The following is a 15,017-nucleotide window of genomic DNA, read 5'->3' on the forward strand; positions in this document are numbered from 1 at the left end:
CCATTATCCTCTTGCAATTACTTCCTCAACAACATTCAGAGTTATCTACTTGCCAAAATTCATTTCTCCCAAAAGGTGAACTTGCTGCTGCTAACTTAGGTCCCAGAAGAGTTCATCTCATCTTCTTCTTCCCATATGGATATACATATATATATATACATACATATATGTGTGTATGTGTATCTTTGGGTGTGTTTCTAAACGAATGAATGAATGGATATTATTGTACTATACTCGTGTAAGGTTTCAAAAAGGAAGGGGAGGGCAGGGAGATAGACCATCGAAACAGATAGGCAGTCGACACATCGATTCAGTCTAGGGCAGCTTTGTTTCTTCGGCTTGCTGGCTTCGCTAAGCCATCGAAGATCGGCCTAGCTATGGCCACTGTCGACAGCGCCTCAAAATCCGGCCAGATAGAAGACATCGTCCCGTTCCCATTTTCTGAATCCTGCTGCAGACTCGTTGCGCTCGATGACTTCCTTACAATGCTGACAACGTTAGTTAAAATGGAATCCATCAAACCTATAGAAAGTGGGCCTAATCCTCCTCCAGCTTCGCCATCTCCGGCCGCTGCTCGGTTGGTGGATTTCGCCTTGAGAGGCAAGCCCTTAACTGTAATTGAACTGGAATTAGTGTTATTAGTTAACCCCTCCTGTATCTTTTCTGGGGTTGGCAGTGTAAAATCACCCACAGACTTTTGACGTCGCCTCACCAACTTCTCATTCGATTTATCTGATTCGCTGTTTGGGGTTTCTTGGCCCTTTTTGGATACCAAGAAATTGGCTGTGCTTTTTGATCTCCTCTGTTGGCTTAGTGGTGTCGGGGAAGATTCGGGGTGGTGTACGTCTTCAGGATAATGGGGACCCCCCCTTCGATACATAGCCATTTCAAAACCTTGTGGTGTGTCTTTTAGGGTAGCTGATTGAAGGCCATAATAATCTTCCAGTTTGATCATGGCCGAGGACACCTTTCGTGCTGAAGAAGACTTCAATTTCAGCGATGGAAATGAATCGAATATATCCTTGTGTCTTGAGCTTGCGTACCGCTGAGAGCTGCTCTGCCTGCAGCCAAATTATATCAAATAAGATCCCAACATAGAACAGACTAATCTCTTTGGCCATTTTTGTAAAATAAATTGTTATTTTAATGTAAAAGGCTTGAATTAAGAGTGTCCTGAACATTAGTATCCCACCAAGTTCTTTGGAATTCAATGTAAAGAGTGTGCAAGTGGAATTTAAGAACAAAAATCAGAGATAAATGAAAACAATTCAAGGAATAAATTGAATGCAGTTCAGAAAATGGAAGTACACAAATACAGTACCTTGGAGGAAGGTCGCTCCCATTGGACAAGCAGGGGGAAGGAGGATGTCTCCCTGGCAGTGGTATTTGGAGTGTTTTAAGAGCAAACATTTGAAGATCAGTCACCAGCCCGTTTAACCTCTTTATGTCGGCCACCTAAAATCAAATCCAAATTTCACATCTAAAAAATCATGGATACAAGCTGACTGTATGTTATCTCAAGTCAAAAAGCAACGCATTTGAATCGGAGAATCAGCTACACTAATAGGTAATGTGATGTCTACAGCCTTCTTCCTCTTCCACATTTTTATTCTCTCCTTCAAATTGTTATGCATCCATAACTCGATAGTAAAAACCTCAAAATTAACAGACTAGGAGAGAAAACCACCAAAATGTGAACCAAAGGAGAAAAAAACAACACGGAACAACAAAGCAACGCAACGCCTTAATATGTGTGTGTGTGTGTGTATAGATATATATATAAAGACGAAGACGAAGACGAAGACGAAGGAGGAGGAACGAACGAAGGAAGAAGTAAACGGAGGTTTAATGTTGGATTGCAGTAAAATCTACAAAATACGCGAAAATAACGAAAATATTTACACAGAAAATCATCATACCTCCACGCCGTATTTTATGGCGACGCCGGCGAGCGTATCGAATTTCGAGACGGTATGTATGATATAATTTCCCCCACCGTTAACACAAACGCCGAGAGCGTCGGAAGGCGGAGATGACATCGGCAACGATCCAACTATTCCGGCGTGCATTACGTCCCCTCCTCCGACACCATTAATCAACGAAAACCTCTCACTACCCATCGGCCGTCCCCAAAAAATCGGAAAAAGAAGGCAAACAACTCGCGAAAACGATTCCAATACCGATCGACGCGTAAATCAAAACATCGTTCATGAATATCAAATCCAACAAATTCCACGCAGAATCCACCCCTCACAAATAACACGATTCCGAATATCTATGAACCAACGTATCTATTAATCAACACCTAATTCAAGACATCATTATCCCCACCTAAATCCTTCGATTCTCACGAATAAGCAGCCGATTTCACAGATAGATCTGATCTCGTCCGGCGAGGTGAGAAAATCGGCGACGCGTTGCAGCTCCGTCGCGTTTCCACCATACATCATGCCTTCAAACCCCTATATAAATACTCATATTAATAAATAATCAATTAATTAATTAATTATAAAAATATGAAGAATTAACTTTCCTTTAAACCTAAACACTAATCAATTAAACTAATAACCTATTACTGACTCCCCATTTTCGAAAATATTAAAAAAAAAATACTAATAAAAAGTCAACATATGTAAAACTTAAATAAATAAATTCATTGGCTTTGGGCTCTTGTGGGCCCACGCGCTTTTAGGAAAGAATACATATATAAAATTAAACTTAAAAGAATCGAATATTCAAATTCCATAGTACGTGTCAGCCAGATAAAAATTAATAATATTATTACACTCTTTCTGCTTTTTTACCAATATAATAAAATAACCATAAAATACGCTCAATTAATTGATTCAGTTATAAATATTAAAATTTACCAAAATTAATTTTACCATACAGAAGGAGCAATTGACGGAGTGTACTTCGCGAAATTTGAATTTATATTATGAACAACCAATCAATTATATATATATATATATTTAAATTAAATGAGAAATATGAAAGGGAAATTTTAGAGTAATAGTAAGGTACCAAAGTGGAAAAATCCTAAAGCATGAAAAGGTAAGAGGATAAGTATTATAATTAATTGTGCAGTACGTATCTGCCTAACAAATATAAATAGTCTCATAATTTCTTCAATTAAACACTATTAAAGTGCATGAATTCAAACAGAGCAAAGAAATGGACAAAACACACCAAAAAAATTCCACAGACTTTAAATTAAAATTAAATAAAAAGAGGGTGCAGAAAGTCAAATAATTAAGAATTGACAAATAAATAAATGCTTACTTGTTTGTAATAAATGTAAGATGTGCACCTTTGCCAAATTATAATGCAATTTGCACATGGGGCATGGGATTGGATGTGATTTCAACCACAAGGCAAGGCAAGGCAAAGTAAAGCAAAGCAAAGCAAACCCACCTTATAAATAAAGTTACAAAAACAAACATCATCAAAAAAAAAAGAAAAAAGAAAAAACACGAAACAAACAATGCTAATTTTCTAATTAACAATCATGTAATCAAGAGAGTAAAAACAATGAGGGCAGGGGGAAAACATAAACAGATTTTTACTATGGCATGGTCCCAGATTCGGCCATAGCATATGATATGTGTCGTCGATGACGGGGAGTAGGCTCGCTAGTATTGGTTAAACATGTTACCTTACAAGGCATGTGACTATAAATGAATGTTCCGAAAATGAACATGTAGTAAATAGCATTCAACAGATACAGCCTAGTGCTCTCTAAGGACAGCTTTTTCAGTCATGGAAACTCTACTTCAAGGCATGGTCCATCCTATTTCGACTCTGCGAAGATACTAGTAAATTTGTTCCTAGATGGGGTTCAGTTCATCAGCATACTCGGATAGAAAGTGTATGGACACAAATGAAACTTCGATTTCATGGCAGATGTGATGGGAATGAATGAATGAAGGAGGGAGGCATCGGAGTGTGATCAAGAAGCTTTGGTAACAAATATTTTGCATTTTAAACAAAAACACTATGCAAACACATTATGGCAAGTAGTGCATGTAGAAAGCCAATGAAAAAATAATCTGAGGTAATAAGATCTTCGCAAGGCATTCTAAAACTGATGTTTGATAATATTTTTAAAACAGGGAATCACAAAATCCTTTTGCCCCAACTACTGTCTTATGGCGCAGCAAAAGTACATGTCACATGCATTCAATCAATGACTATAAAGAGTGCATTTGACACAGAAAAGCACTTATAAACATCATTCATCAAGTTCAAAACTTCACTCCCCATAAATTTGTATATATTTTATGATATACGGTATAACTACAAGCATTAGTAGAATATGCAAAAATGGCTTACACTTAGAAGAATGTGCGGGGAAGCATTTGTCAGGAAAATTTCTAATATACACAAGCCTGCCGGGGGATTCTCTCCACAAGGGGGTGCTCCTTCCTGTATCGACCGCTTAAGCATTATTGATGCCAATTCAGTACGCCTTTGCCATGTAAACCTGAAAACAAACAATATAGATTTGAACTTTAAACCACAGTATACCCGGAAAACAAATATATAAATATATATATATATATATTTGCACAATATCATTTTAGTTGTAAACAAAAGAGCAGGATGCTGCCATGCACGAAGCCATAAACAACTAATAACTGATATTTTGGATATCGGACCAGCCATAAACAACTAATACTTGCTATATGCTTCAGTTCAAGTATCAGAGCATAACACCAAAACTCTAAAAAAACTCTAAGAGTATAACCTCAGAAAATTACTTTGATATTGTAAGAAAATAAACATTTAAAGAAGTTCTGGAAAGAATGAATGAGTGGGAAAGAAAAGGAAGAGAAAGAAGAAAGTGAATTGAGTATATAGACCACTAAAATTGACTCTATTGAAGTGCCCGTCACTCATTGGAGGTTATACATTTTTCTCTCTATTCACTGCATGCCTGAGCTGCATAGTGCAACTCAAAAAGAGAAAAGGAGTATATCTGCAGTTACTCTAGAAGAAAGAACACGATTACAGAGGATCACGGAAGAAAAGTGACAAGGACTTTCATATCATTCTTGTCAATGAAAGCACAAGTTTTATAAGGTCCCATTTAATAATAGCGCTAACTCATTTCTTAAGAGCACCAACACGTATTAATCACAGGATACACAAAGAACCAAGTTCCCAACATAAAACAGACTGCATGAAACATTATAAATGCTCACTGATCATGAGTTCTGATTACATGGAACCATTTACCCAACAAAGAGCAGGGATTCAAGGAAACAGTGGCTAGTATTACTGAGAGGGAGAAAGCCAAAAACTCACCAAGAAATTTACTCTCATGCTGGTCTCCAATTTATGGAAGAAATGTCTTGTTTGTAAGTCATCAATGGAACACCATTACCTGTCAAAAGATGTAATGAATCAGTATAAATTACTGTCCAATATCATAGATGCCATGCAATTCGTCTGTACTGGAAACATCACCTGGCATTGGATTAGATGCTGGAACACTATTTGCTGCGGGAGGTGGTATATTAATTGCACTTATGGGAGGTCTTTCAGAAGGTGGTACATAATAACCTGCTATGGACAAATTACAATTTGTATTACTCCCTAAACTCTTGACAGCTCCATCAGAGGAAGATCAACATAATTGATCACATGGAACAAAAGAGAAAAAAAAAAAAAAAAAAACAGCAAATCCAATGATTGCCAGCAAATAGGGGGCAAACTCTCCTAGGAGATCCTAGTAATGGTAGCAAATATGATAAATACTGCTGCTACGAGTCCATACAGGGGCAAGTAACTACAAATTCATATTTATCACATTCAAAAAGCCTATTATAGATATTAATATATAAATATCTTTTAAGGCAATAACTTCCAGTAGATAATACATTAATGACTTTGTACAGTAGGTTACCTGGATTAACTCCTGCATATCTCCTTGGACCATCAGAAAAATTCAGCAACGAGTATGGAGGATACTGTTGTTGCTGGACCAAGTTGGAATAGGAAAAATGACTCGTTGTTCGCTGAGGTGGGGGCTCTAAATGCAAAGGTCTCTGTGAAAAGGATTCGCTGCTACTAGGCATAAATGGTTGACTATGCTGCGATGTTTGGGAAGCATATGCATCACCTTGTCCATGCTCTAGAGGCCTTGATGAATTATAGCCAGTAGGTTCTAGTCCATTGCTTACTGAAGCTGCAGGATAGAAAGATGACTGCTGAGAAAACACTTCACCTCTGGCAGGAGCATCAATATGAGATCCACGGATATTGGAAGTCATATGGGTATCTTGATTTCCCTAGAACAAAAGACAGTTCGTTAAAAATCTACAGAAGTTCAGAGAATAGTACAGTTGTATTAAAAGAATTGCATAATGACTGCAAAGGGGGATGCCAGAAGACTCACAGTGGGTGCAACACCAATTTCATGTGTTAAAGGAGTTGGGAGATAAGCTAATGACTGAGAACTCGACACTGGGAATGGTTGCGGACGCATACTTGGAGACAACCCAGTTTGAGGTGGCAATGGTTGATTTGAGAGAAATGGTGGTGACAGGCCAACAGGTGAAGGAAACAAGTGCTGCTGTGAGGATGGTGGTGGCGGGGGCGGAGGTGGTGGTGGTGGAGACGATGGAGGAGGGGGTGGTAGTGGACATGATGAGGGTAGAGGAGGAGGTGGTGGTAGCTGACATGATGGGGGTAGAGGAGGTGGTGGTGAAGTGGGTAGAGGTGGAGTTACTGGAGGGGAACCAGGTGGCAATGGTGGAGAACCCTCAGGAGAAGGCAAAAACTCAGAAATAGTCGAAGCTGATTCGAGGATCCCATCCGACTTTGGCTCGAGTGATGCAACTTCATGGGTACTACTACCAAACAATGGTTTTTCATACTTATGATTTCCAGAAACATCTTCCATTTCTAATTCACCATCAACATCCTCTAATATCCGGTGGCGTCCATCAACAGGTGAGATGGTCAAGTTCTCAGGATCACGGCTAGGTGTGAGCTTAGAAAATGATGTCTCCCCAACTTCTTTGCACAAATTTGTTGGAATATTATCCTCATCATCTTCTTCTTCGTCAAAAACCCGTGATGCAAGAAATCCAGGTAATTGAAATGTAGCATTGCTGATACCAACATGAAAAATTAAGTAAAAAAAATGGAAACAAGCAAATTACAGCAATTAAAATCCAGGGTTATATAGGAAGGTAGCATGTTACAACTAGCAGCCTCATACAAGCTCAGCTTCACATTGCAATAACTAAGATGTGAAAGCATGCTCTTTCATTTATATAAAAAGTTAAAGATACATGTGGTATGAATTAGTAAGTGGGGAATTCATGCATTTGTAAGATTGAAGCGGTGGGAAAACAAATACAGGTCATAAGTGGCACCGAAATAAAATCCGAGGAAAATTTTTTTTTCTAAGCATAAACAGAGCAGTAGATATTGCAAAAATAAACTATGTATAACACCTATAGCAAGCCACCACTGAGGCACTTCCAACGATCATCTACGACTAATTAATGATTGTCTATACCACTTTTACCCATTAGTCTGAGTCTTACATCCCCTCAATGCATTCATGGTGTAGTAAGACAAGAAATTCAGTTATATCGTGATTTTTGTAGGTCATAATAGTAATCACCAACTAGAGAGCATTTTCAAATGCATATGCCATGCAAGTTTAATATATTCTTGCATTTTATAGCTAAAGAATGGAGATATCACTGGCTGAATGAACAGCCCAACAACACAATTATATCAACAACCACAAGCTAGAAAACTGACAGAACTATCATAGTATTTAAAAACCCACAAGGCAATAGAATAAAAATCCTAGAGGTGCTTCCAAGAGAAACAATGATGGAAATACAGTCTAGCTAGACATATAGATTCAAATCTCAAGCCTATCACAACGAAATAGCTTGACATCAATGAATACAATGAACTTTGTAATTAAATTGAGTATGAAATAACTATAGTTAGAGTCTACACAAACTACCCATCGAGATTCCATTTTCCACTTTTGTTATCAAATCTAGAGCTGATTGTTTCCTGTTGGAGGAGGTTACATCCTTCAAGTTCTTAAATAGGATTGTTAATTATCAATTTAAAATGATTTTCTGGCAACTGTGCAGGTTGTCGAAATAAATCACATGTTTAGGATACACGGGTAATCTGGATAAAATGGAGGAAATGCTCATTTTAAAGAAAGAAATCAGAGAAAGAAGAAAATTTCTGAAACTAACGAAAGCTAATATGTTGTACCTGCCATACTCATCAACAAGCATGCCTTCCATTTCTCTAATAGGATCATCAATAGCGCGTTCAACACGGGAAGGACGTCTTAGGGAAAGCCCAGAAGAAGCATCATCATTTGCAGCTCCCATATCATCCACATAGCGACGAAGAACCGATTCTGGTAATATTTTTCTCTCAATCCACAATCGCAGAACCTTAAAAAGGACTTCAAGTTTCAGTTGCTTCACATGAAGAGAACAGCTGGATGTTCAACAAAGCAATAGTCACCTTATGACATTGTCGACGATTTTCCAAAGCGCCTTGTCCGGAAGGGGCAGCAGCTCCAATGAGGCGAGGCAATGCTGCTTGAACAATAGGAATATAGGCAGTCCCAGCAATTCCTAAATCACACGTAGTAATGATGGGGTTTAAGTGCAGTATGACATCATATATTTCCAAGTTCCAACTCAAGTTATTGTCATACTCTTACTCTTGCACAATCAGAGAGACGGGTGGAAATGTTGGGAGATGGGTACAGTTGGTAAATTTCTGACCATTTTGCATAAAAATATATGTTGTAATAAAATAACTTCTTTATTTAGTTACCTTTCTGACCATGAGAGCATTGAGTTATTGAGTCAACAAGAAAAAACAGGTCCACTTTCCGATGCAAACTTGCCTCATTTTCCAGCTTCAGAACAAGAAGTTCCACTATCTGAAATCAATCAGGTTAAATGCTAATATTGTGATGTGTAAATTACATATTAAGGTAAAGCTACCAAAGATGGTGATTAAATATGGTCTAGACAAGATTAGCAGCAAACAACCTGAGTTTGAAATAAGCTTGGTGCAAGCCGTCCACCATACCCTGGGTGCAAACTAATATATACAAAACAATAATTTCTTACAAATTATGAATTACACCCATTATTTCAACATTTATTATGTAAGACGGCTCTTCCTGAGAATGTTTTGGTATTCAAAGCAGCTGCAGAAACTTTATATGTTGAGTTTATCATAATAGTAATGATGACTGATTTACTAAAATATCTATAACATAATTACTATTTAGTGAGCACACAGGTTAGCTATATATTTATAACATGAAGAATACATTGGTTTCATATATACATATGAAATAATACCACAGAAAAACAGTTTTTATGGTCTAGTTGCGCACCTCATTGGCAATCCCATACTTCGCACAGTCAATTGCAAGACGAGTTGCACGGCCAATACTCTCTTTGGTCCTTGACAGTGTTTCTATCATCCCTTCAAAAGCATCACGAGCTACAACAGCATCGGTACTGCCACTTAGAGAACTACCAGAAGCATGGTGACTTGAACTAAGCCTCCTCTCCTCAAGTTCTACATTGTCATGTTCGTTAATAGATGAAAATTGGTGGGTATCAGAAGGAGAACTAAGATGTGTTCCCACTGCATCCCGCTGAAGCTTGTTGCTTGATTCAATAGCCTCTGTATCAGGGTTAGGGCTCAGATTTTGCTGATGCATGTCTGCATCAGGAACCAATACCGAAAATGAATTTCCACGAGCGTTCTGCAAATTTGTTTGCTTCTTTCTGGCCTGAGCTGCAGCAATAAGATTCTTCATGGACACGGCAGAGTCTGTAATCTTCAAATTAACTTGCCAACCTGTTTCTGTGTCCTTCCCAACATTCAACCTGATTAAAAAGAAGACAAAAATTAAGTAATAAATACAATGCAGTCTACATTATTTAATTCCCAATATATACAAATTACCTTTCACCTAGTGGGGTACTCTGGTCAGGATTTCCAACCACTAGAATAGGGCCATTAACCTGGGAATCAGCCTTAGGTGCCGTTTTCCTTCTCTCTGCAGAATTTAGCTTGCTTTTCTCATTCATTGAATGATTTTGAGATACCCCCAACTTCTTAGGCGCTGTGGTACGGCTCCTGTCAGGGACCGTCACAACCTTTTTCTGAGAACTGCTGCCATGTGCCTTTGCAACATGCTGTTTTTGAGGTTCCGCTAATGGTTTTGCGGTGGTATTAGATCGAGGAGACCCTTTCGGGGAAACTACAACTGGTTTCGTATCAATTAAGGTTGATTTCTCAGTGTCTCGCAGGGATAGGCAAGGAGATGCTTGTTGAATAGATGATTCTCTAGCACGCTTCTCGATATCTTGCCGGGCAGTTGGTAATGAAGTTTTATTGGGTATTAGAGAAGATTGTTCCTGTTCTTTTAAAACACTGTCAGCACTGCCCATATTTCCTGAAACTAATTTAGCATTAGTATTGGTACTCTTCTTTTTGAAATCCGACATGGGAGGAATATCAGAAGCCTTATGGGTTGATCTTCCATGAATTGGAGTTTTAGGTAATTCATCGTCATCATCATCACATATGCGGACAGCTCTTCGCCTGGTTGGCCGCTGCATATCAGGAGATAAAATTTTGTTAGGTTTTCCTGGGATCTTTTTATGCAATATCGAACTTCGCAGTTTATTTTCAGAAATAACTGAGCTGGACAATTCTGGTGCTTGTCGATGACGCTTTAATGGAGGGAAATCATCTTCACCACTGGAATCACTTGACTCGTCAATATTCTTTTGCGCTCTGGGCTGTTGAGCCTCATCCTTCCCACCCAACCTTAGCCTTTTAGGATCCAAATCACTCGCTTTGTCATCCAGATGGAGAGAACCTTTGGAATCATTTTTTCTGCTTGATTGGGCACTTTGCGTCCTTAAATCATCAGTCACATCAGAAAATTTCCGAGAAATTTGTTTTTCATGGTCATGTTGGATCTTTATCTTTTTTCGGGATCTAATTTCTTTACTTTCAGAATTGACTTGATCATCATCCACTGCTACAGAATTCCTTTTCTGCTTCAGGACGCTTTTCCCTTTCCTATTGCTGCCAACTTCTACACCTACTTTCGAATTTGATGACACCTTCAAGTTGCCTTCAGGAGAATTCTTTATTGGCAGTGTCATTTTGCCACCAGGAGACTTCTTTTTTGACAACTTCATGTTGCCACCAGGAGAAATCTTTTTTGATACTTCATCAGTATTTTTCCCTTGAGAAGAGTTGGTGTTGGGGTTCCTGCGTAACATACCCTTGTTCTTTCTTCTTTGCTCTACTTCCAGTTTTGTCTCGTGGCCATTAGTCAAATCACTCTGGACATGAGAACTCTCATCCTTGTCTTTGTCTTTGTCACTATAAGTTTCCTCATCACCAGCCAGATTAGATGGGCTAGATCCTGACACTGAATCCACTGGATCATTGGAATTTGTAGGCTTGTTCCTGTTTCCCAAAGATGGACTTGGAGAAAGGCTATTGGTCGCATCGTCCGATGAGGAACGCTTTGTACTATCTGTCCCTTGGGTTTCACCTGAGGCTTCATTTACAACTGGATCAGAGTGCGTCTCTGATGCCGGATTTTCTTCATTGTCATCATCTTTTGTACTAGTTGATCTTTTATTCTGCAAAGCTTCAAATTCAGCACTGATGTCCTTAACAGCTTGGGCAAAATACTTGACAGTCTTTCCCTGACATCTGGCAGACAATCTATCTTTGGCTTCAGTTGTGAAGGCCTGGATATCACCAGGAGCAACAAAAGCTCTGCGAGAAAATATATGAAGTGAGTCTGGATACAAAATCTTCTCCGTACAAATCAACAATTGATACAGCAAATCACCTAATCATTTATTTACAGTGGGATTGCGAACACAGTGGGCATAGCGCTAAAATCATTTACGTTATGAAACCAAGTAAAATTTAAGGCAGTTTCCCCTAGTAGTATACCAACTAATATACAGTCAATATACAACATGTAGCTAAAAAAGGAGCAAGTGTGTGTGGATTTGTGTGCTGCCTAAAATAATGACAAACGAAAGCACCCAAATGAAACTTACCAAGAAAATCAGTGAGGAGGGTAAATGCAGAAAAACACACCCAAACTACTGTACATGAAACTTCAGAAATGTGCAAAAGTCATGATCACAAAAGCTGGGAAAATTCGTGGTGTGCAGATATAAACGTCTAAATTCCAGTGTATAATAGTGTATGAGAGGGTTACTTTTTAAGTTTTGTGCTTGTCACCACAAAACTTACCATAGCATAATAAAGTTTCAAAACCAGAGAACTACCATCTGTATCTTCTTTGCACCAACACGAAAATTTATCTTCCAGTTGTTTATTAATGTTGTTTTCCCCAATCAATATTTGATCTCTCTTGCCCAGTTAATATAGGTTTCTCACCAATCTCCATAGTCCAATTAACAGGAAAAAATGTTTGTTAAATGAAATGAAAAACCAATACATATCTGCATTATATACACATACATATATATCCAAAATTGCTATAATAAATTGATGACGCAGAAATTATTTTCATTCGACATATATGACTGCCTGTAGAAAGAACATTGCTGCAGATTAAATGTTTTTGTTAGTTTAGGTGAGAACTTCCATTTATGATACAGGAAAGTATAACTGCGCAACAAATAACTATGTTACGCAATCAAATAACGTCATAAATGTTTCAGCCAAAAGAGATAAAAGAAGCGCTTACATCTCATTTGTACCAAAAAACTGGACAAAGTACTTCTTAGGATCAGGAACGCGATGCCAGTCTTCAGGTCTGCCAACCTAATATTCAAAACATAATTATAGCTACCTGGCAACTTTACAATTGAAACTCCAAATTAAGTTATGCAAGGAGAAATTAAGGCACAATAATCATACGCAATCAGCTGCATAACAAAGCCTAATTTCGTTAACTAAACGACAAGCCAATGAGAACGTGTACATGTGATGTAACAATAATACAAAAGATCTACTTTGTCGCTTACTGTTCCGAAAATTAATTGGAGGGATTTCAATAATCTGAATTATTGGTCAAATCCTCTTTACGAGTACACATAGTACACTTGACTATTAAAAGATTGGATGTAAAGTTAAACTGTATATCGAATTAGTTGTAAAATATCTTTGAGAAACCCGAGGGATGAACTTTTATACTATTTTTAAGATAAAGTGCTGAGAAATCATAAAGTGAAAGACACATAAGCAACAACTGAGATCAACATAACAAATAAGGCAATAGCTGATTTGTCGACAATTCGAAGATACTATGCAATGTTGCATACTAACTTGAATACCAAAATAGCATTTTCCAAACCCCAAACCCTAGAGTCATCTCCACAAGTCTATCTTTCATTCAAAACACTTATCCAACATCCCACAAACAAGTCTCGTTCTGGACATCCCCTAACATGTTTAGTTGACAACACAAAAACCAGAATTCATTCACATCGTCTGTGCCCAAAGCAACGATTCACCCACAAAGGAGGCGAACACCAAGTGTTCCCTTCCCCTCGTCCTCTTTCTGATTCAGTGAAGTTGCACGAATCGAAGATTCTCAGTTCGCACAGCTCACTTTGAAGAAGTAAATCCCAATCAATTTCGGCAACTCAAAACAACTCCATAAACTAATTAGCTCTCAAGTAAAAGAAGACGAAACAAAATTCTCATCCAAAACCAAAAAGATTCTTTAAAGAAACGAAATTGCGCGATAAGGAAATTGAGAAACGAAAGGCAAAGGAATTAGGGGATAACCAGAGTGAATCAGAATGTACCTTGGCAGGCCAGGCCGGAAAACCCTTGACCTTGGCGAGCACGAGATCGCCTAAACTCAAGTTAGCTGTCTTCTTCGCTCCCTTCGCAGCACGCCTCCGTCCGGGAGCCATACCCTACAAAATCCAACCTTGCTGCTCCGGAAATTCACCAAGAAAACACATCAAACTATAACCCTAGATGAAGAATTGATTCGGAAAGTAGCCCCAGCCCTAAATCGGCGTCCGAATCCTGAATTACTTGGGTTTGGGTTTCTTCGATAGGTTGTTCCGCCGATCACATTACATAAAGAATACTGTTGTTTTTTTCCTTGAGAAATCAAATAAATAGTGGTGTGGATGCAATCGGAAAAAGAAAAATGGGCAAAAAAAAAAAAACCCTCATTAATCTCTTGGCGACAGATATGGTATATTAGAGATATTACTCTACGATATAATCGTGTATATTATTTAATTATTATAAAATATATATAAGTAATTTTATTTTTTATATTTATTTTTTTATATTTTTTTGTCAAAATTAGCACCGCCATGTAAACGTACGATTTTTTATTTTTATTTTAATATACAGCAAAAATAATATTTTAGGCATTGCTTATTTAGTTGCAATTTTCATTAATTTGCTAAAAAAAATATATCATTTTAAATATATATTTTTACTTCAAGCATCTATTAATATTATATAAAATATTTATTTTTTATTTAAGTTTTTACTATTTACAAACTAAAATAATGAACAATGCCATTATTTGATGATAATTTAATGAATAATGTAATTTTAACCCACATGAATCACCAACATTGGAGCCTAAGCTAAGATGGTTTCATCATTGGACCAAAACATAAAATCGACAATATTGATTAATTGTTGGCTGGATTTAATTCAAACAGTATCGAAGGAATGTTCAATGACCATAGATTAGAGGCTCGTCCCTATCTTAATCATTTTTTATTTTTTATTTATTTTAGTGTAGTGTATTTATATGCTTATATAGTAGTATTACTTGTATTTATTGTTCTTTCTCCTATTATATTCAAACAAACATTTTGGGTGTGTTGTGGGGATTGGATTAAATTTTCACTATTCATCCAATTTTTTTCCCCAAAAACATCAAATCAAACACTTATTTTTCATTTTTTATATTATACTAAAAATCAATTTTA

General features: G+C 37.5%; 2 protein-coding genes across 4 annotated transcripts; both read right to left on the reverse strand.

Annotated features, from left to right (window-relative positions):
* Positions 1-194: 194 nt before the first annotated feature.
* Positions 195-4,474, reverse strand: LOC127261390 (uncharacterized). The gene is made up of 4 exons (XM_051289731.1): positions 4,333-4,474; positions 1,920-2,462; positions 1,322-1,455; positions 195-1,061 (listed from the first exon to the last, which is right to left on the reverse strand). The coding sequence occupies exons 2-4, from the start codon at positions 2,118-2,120 to the stop codon at positions 311-313; spliced, it is 1,086 nt and encodes a 361-aa protein (XP_051145688.1). The 5' UTR covers positions 2,121-2,462; positions 4,333-4,474; the 3' UTR covers positions 195-310.
* LOC127261387 (ENHANCER OF AG-4 protein 2-like) lies at positions 4,205-14,221 on the reverse strand. 3 transcript variants are annotated; one of them, XM_051289725.1, is made up of 13 exons: positions 13,857-14,221; positions 12,791-12,867; positions 10,737-11,838; positions 9,997-10,649; positions 9,416-9,917; positions 8,842-8,950; positions 8,524-8,636; positions 8,263-8,450; positions 6,401-7,118; positions 5,909-6,293; positions 5,470-5,568; positions 5,308-5,386; positions 4,205-4,483 (listed from the first exon to the last, which is right to left on the reverse strand). In XM_051289725.1, exons 1-12 carry the CDS (start codon positions 13,965-13,967, stop codon positions 5,322-5,324), a joined length of 4,122 nt encoding a protein of 1,373 aa, XP_051145682.1. In that variant the 5' UTR covers positions 13,968-14,221; the 3' UTR covers positions 4,205-4,483; positions 5,308-5,321. The 3 variants fall into 3 exon arrangements, with proteins under 3 accessions (XP_051145682.1, XP_051145680.1, XP_051145679.1); XM_051289723.1 differs by having other exon boundaries at positions 5,470-5,565; positions 9,997-11,838; positions 13,857-14,220; XM_051289722.1 differs by having other exon boundaries at positions 9,997-11,838; positions 13,857-14,220.
* Between the last annotated feature and the right edge of the window lie 796 nt (positions 14,222-15,017).

The sequence above is a fragment of the Andrographis paniculata genome, unplaced genomic scaffold, assembly GCF_009805555.1.
Source record: "Andrographis paniculata isolate CXL003 unplaced genomic scaffold, ASM980555v1 Contig62END, whole genome shotgun sequence".
NCBI lineage: Eukaryota > Viridiplantae > Streptophyta > Magnoliopsida > Lamiales > Acanthaceae > Andrographis > Andrographis paniculata.